At 42.9% G+C, this 4858-nt stretch overlaps 1 protein-coding gene across 1 annotated transcript; it reads right to left on the reverse strand.

Annotated features, from left to right (window-relative positions):
• Positions 1–2092: 2092 nt before the first annotated feature.
• On the reverse strand, positions 2093–3707 carry olig1 (oligodendrocyte transcription factor 1). The gene has a single exon (XM_042495290.2). It carries the CDS (start codon positions 3403–3405, stop codon positions 2632–2634), a length of 774 nt encoding a protein of 257 aa, XP_042351224.2. The 5' UTR covers positions 3406–3707; the 3' UTR covers positions 2093–2631.
• Positions 3708–4858: the final 1151 nt, after the last annotated feature.

Here is a 4858-nt window from a genome sequence, read left to right on the forward strand (position 1 = left end):
AAAGGGCAGAGAACGAGAGGGGGGAGAAATTAAGGAGCTGAAAAAAAAAGAAAAAAAAAAAAGAAGGGCTGAACCATCCTGAGAGCAGGAGGAAATGGATGGTGGGCAAAAGGTGGCAGAATGGAGCAGAAAATAGCAAGGTAGCTAATCCCTCCAGAGATAAAACAGCTATATGTAAATGAAAGACGTGAAGTTTGGCCATCTCACTTTGATCTGTGAATCGGGCTCTCCCTCGCTCCCTCCCCTCCTTCACTCTCACCCTCTTCTCCTTCCTCCTTTTTCCTTGTAAGAAAATCAAGCCTTATTTAGCTTAATCTCACTTAATGGCATCCAGCTCCTCTTTTGTCCTCGCTGATGCTAATAGATTCCCGTCCTTTCACTCGCCACCATTCACATATCTACCCTCCATAATCCTCTTATTCCGGGGTAGCAATTATTTTGAGTATTTTATCAGCATTATGATTATGATTATTTTCATTATTATTATTCATGCAGGCCGTGCTAAGGGCCAGGTTGCGGCTGAGAATATCCTCCCTCCTATCAGCGCCTCTTATTCTCGCTCCCAATGAGGCTGCCTGCTTTCTTCCAGAGGGGTGGCGAGTTTGCAGGAGTGAACCCCATTCAGCCGGACACATTTTCTGGGCGTTTGAACATATTGTGGAGTGAGTGTAATGAGTAGCACCAAATCACCCATCCGGGCTCCTTAACACAGAGAAACATCAAGAATTTGAGGACGGAGGCGAGAGAGGGGGCTAATAATCAAAAGGCCTCCTTTCTGCCGAGCAGTAATTACACGGGTGGGTTTTGATCTTTTGCTTGTTGGGGTGATGAATAGGGGGAGACATGAGGACTGTTTCACTATTTTGGGGTGGTGTGGAGGGTGGAAGACGCTTTTCAGCTCAACTTCTCGTCAGTGTGGTTGGGGAAGACCCACTGAGCTTGGTACAGTGCAACGAGAAATTCGTCCACTTTTTTTTTATGTTTGAATCACCTGTCAAAGTATTGTGGGATAGCAGGCGACACAGTGCTGACAAGAGACAAGAGAGGGGTCAAAAGCTGTTTTTCAACAAAAGCAAAGTGAGGGCAACATATGTCAGAAAGCTCCACAGTGTTCAAAAAGTGGTTTGTAAAATTTGGAGTCTTCAGATATAGTGTACATAAAGGTAAAGGTTTAATGAAACATGGTCCCCTTTCCTTAGCTATTTTGAAACCTTGACATTTGAATAATATGCAGCTGTCATTTATAAATTAATTCACCTATGTACTGAACATGCATTGGCCAAGAATGGTCACCTCTATTTGTCTGGTTTATTTATATATATTTTTAATTAATCTATTTTATTTATTTATTATTATTAATTTCTATATTCATTTTTCCCTTTTCCCCCAAACTAAATTAAGAAATTGATTTTAGTACTTTTTTGTTGTGGCTCTGATGCTTGGAGTTTGGTGCTATTGCTTAAAATATTCACATATTTTTATATTTTCTTTTATTGTTAGTACAATTTTCTCCTTGTCTGTGTTGTTGTCTGTATGTTTGCTTGTTTTTCTTTTCTCTCACTGTAAAGCCAATTAGGTTTCTTACATTGTGAATTTGTCACTTTTGAGTCTACTGGCTTCTTGCTCAGGTGTTTGCAATCTTGCATTAATTAAAGGGAAAACTGTATGCTGAGAGTTACACCCTGAAGAAGGCTGTTTGTGCTGCTGTGTTGGTTATCACCCAGTTTTATCTCAGCATGTAGCAGCAGCATTGTCTATGTTTGCCATCAGATTCAGAGCATTTGAACTTTCTGCCATAAGAGCTGCCCCCCAAGAGCACCTTCACCACACTTCTTTGACCCTTCAAGTGCTCTAGTCTTTTTACTTTCTTGAAGAAAATGTTTTTGATGTAGCGTTATTCCACCTGCATCACATTTTTTTCAACATAATGAGAAAATGAACATAATATCTGTCCAGTCACAAAATATTTACACTGGATGTAACAATAAAACATTCATGAACAACATATTTCCTTTGTTTTCTGCCAAAATATGCCAAGAATGTAACAGAAATTGAGTTTTTCACTGACTGCTGACTGAAGAGGTGTGCAGAGGAGTCTACCACAGAGTCTATAACACAACCCAGCGCACTTCAAACAGACTGAGACCACCACAAACAAAAACACAAATACAAAAATCTCTCATGTGAAATCAACAAAACGACTTTTCCATCTAATAATGAGTTCATGTAGGACCCCACTGCAGCTCTTAAAAATAACTTTTATTCATTTTTATAGTCCTTGATGTTGGCCCTGTCCTTATGGGCCCCTAAAATTGCTACAATAATGCAATCAAAGACACCGCATACAGTCATAACAACTCGCACACAAGAATCAACCAATTATTTCTCTGTAACATAAGAGAAAAAAATACAATGCAATTGAGATTATTAGCTCGACTTCATTAAGAAACTGGTTTATCTATGACGGAACAGATCCATTAGGTTCACAAAGCTTAAACGATAAGTGAGTTGTGAGTTATTGCAGTAAGTTATTATAAACATGTTAAAAATGTTAGAAAAATAACGATTCATATAAAAAATGTTGCATACATGTAACAGTCATCAAGTCCGTTAAGCTTCAGCTTCATGGTGTCACTTTGGGAATCTCGGAGCCGGAGTGGAGTGGCTAAATCTGGGCAGTCTGCAGACTCCACAGGGACACAGGGGCCCTCCTGAGGCCCCTGCAGAGCTCCACTGAACAGGAGTCAGCGAGGCCTCCATGGGCCCTGGGGACAGCAGGGGACATTTAACAGCAGAGGACGATGAAGCAGAGGAGGAAGATGAGGAGGATGCTGCTGAGGTGAGGAGAGACTCCTGGGTGAGGAGGAGCTGACTGGGGCCTGAGATTAGGGGCCACCCTCCTGCCAGCAGCAGCCGGGGGACGGGTCCTGTGTTCACGCCCATCCCGACGCTGACCTCCCCCAGCAGCCGCCGCATCTCCTGCAGAGACGAGCCCAGCAGGAGGATGTAGTTCCTGGCCAGAACCAGGGTGGAGATCTTGGAGAGCCTGCGGCCTGGAGGAGCACCGGGCTGGTGGGACTGAGAGGAGGAGGCGGAGGATGGCGAGGAGGCGTAAGGTACCATGACCTCCCTCAGAGCATCCATGGCGATGTTCAAGTCCTGCATGCGTTTCCTCTCCCTGCTATTGATCTTCCTCCGGAGCTCCTGCTGCTCCTCTGGGCTCAGCTCCCTCTGGGGTTTGGTCGGTCTATGGCCGCTCTGGAGGCCGAGCATGGGAGCAGGATTCAGGCGGGAGCTCAGGTTGAACCCGGGAGGGCAGTGGGGTAAGTCCTGGACGGACCCGGGGCCACAGAGCGGCAGAGATGGCTCCTGGGCCCTAATCACTGGATTTGACAGCACATTCATAGTCTGTTCAAATGTGTGCAAGTCTTCAGAGTTTTAGTGTCTTCTTAAAAATCTCGCTTAAAAAAAGCAAAAATCCACAAACTGCAAAAAAAAAGTCAAATCTTCCTTCCCTCCACCTGTTGATCTTCGCTTTGCTCGCAGAAAACAGCTGCCATCCAGCACAATGACGAGTCACCAAACCTCTTTACTTTTGGCTTCAGAGGTTCCTGGCGAGTGAGTGAATGAGAGCTTCCTGAAGTGGCGGCTCAGTTTTATCTCATTTCCACAGCTGCGTGCGGTGAGAATGACAGACTCACACAGTGGAAAAGTGAGCTAAATGCTCCCCTCACACACCCCCAACTCAGCTCAACTCCTCCCCGACACATGATGTGCTCTTTAGAGGCACACACATGCACGTCTGACTTTTTGATACCAGACAGTTAAATGAGAACCGGCAGGTAGAAGATGACAACAGCAGCAGAATCCCATTGAAAATTAGGACAATTTAAGGCAAGAGTTTTTATTTTTAAAATGAATCCTGTAGATAATACCATTAAGACCAGTTTGAAGAGAAAACCAGCCACAAGTACACTATGAGCAGAAATCAATCAATTAACAACATATGCAGTTTGAAGTTAATTCCATGGTGTTTTGAAAGGGTTTTTTTTTTGTTTTTTTGTAATTTTGCATTGTTCCACAAGGAACCTATATTATACTACTTATGTAATTTTTATCAGATAGCAAAAGTGTCAGTTTTCCAGGCTGTACTGGAACTCCTATTTATGATTTTCCAAGACACTCCAGTTACCAAATATAGAGTAAAAAGCTTTGGAAAAAAATAAGAGACCACTGCAAAATCATAAGTTTTTGTGGTTTAGCCATTTACAGACATGTGTTTGCGTAAAATGAAAATTTTCGTTTTATTCTATTTACTGCTGACAACTTTTTCCAAAATGCAAACTAAAAATAGGCTAGAGCAAAGGGTGCTAAAAATAGAGGGATGGTGTCCGTTTTGGTGCTCTAGGAGCGTGCTCAGCCTGGCAAGAACTTTTTGGCCATGCTCGCATGGTGGTCGATGTACAAAAAAACCCCAACATTTTAAGCATTTTTTTTATTGTCTTTTATTAAATACCTTTTCAATAATAGCTCCACCTATATTTTTACTTTTTGTATAAAATATATTCTGACCCAAGGCCATCTGGGGACGCCTTAGAGAAATGAATCAATCATCTATGTCACCCTTTTAGACTTTCCAGAAATGCAGACCACATTTTACTGCGCATGTGTTGTAGGCTACCCCATTGATATGACGCCATATTTCTCCAAATACTGGTGCTAATTAGCAATTGTTAGCATAATAACTCACGAAAATGCCAGCCTGCTCTTCCTCCAAACTCAAACTCAGTGGCCGAATGGCACTTGGCGCACCCACATGCAACACGCACAGGTGACGTCACTTGAGAACGCGGCCAGA

This window comes from Plectropomus leopardus, chromosome 10, assembly GCF_026936395.1.
Source record: "Plectropomus leopardus strain MGB_pleo_1.0 chromosome 10, ASM2693639v1, whole genome shotgun sequence".
Lineage (NCBI taxonomy): Eukaryota > Metazoa > Chordata > Actinopteri > Perciformes > Serranidae > Plectropomus > Plectropomus leopardus.

Excerpts from the sequence above, each read along its gene's own strand:
- olig1 (XM_042495290.2), bottom strand. The coding sequence starts at position 3,405 with ATGAATGTGCTGTCAAATCCAGTGATTAGGGCCCAGGAGCCATCTCTG.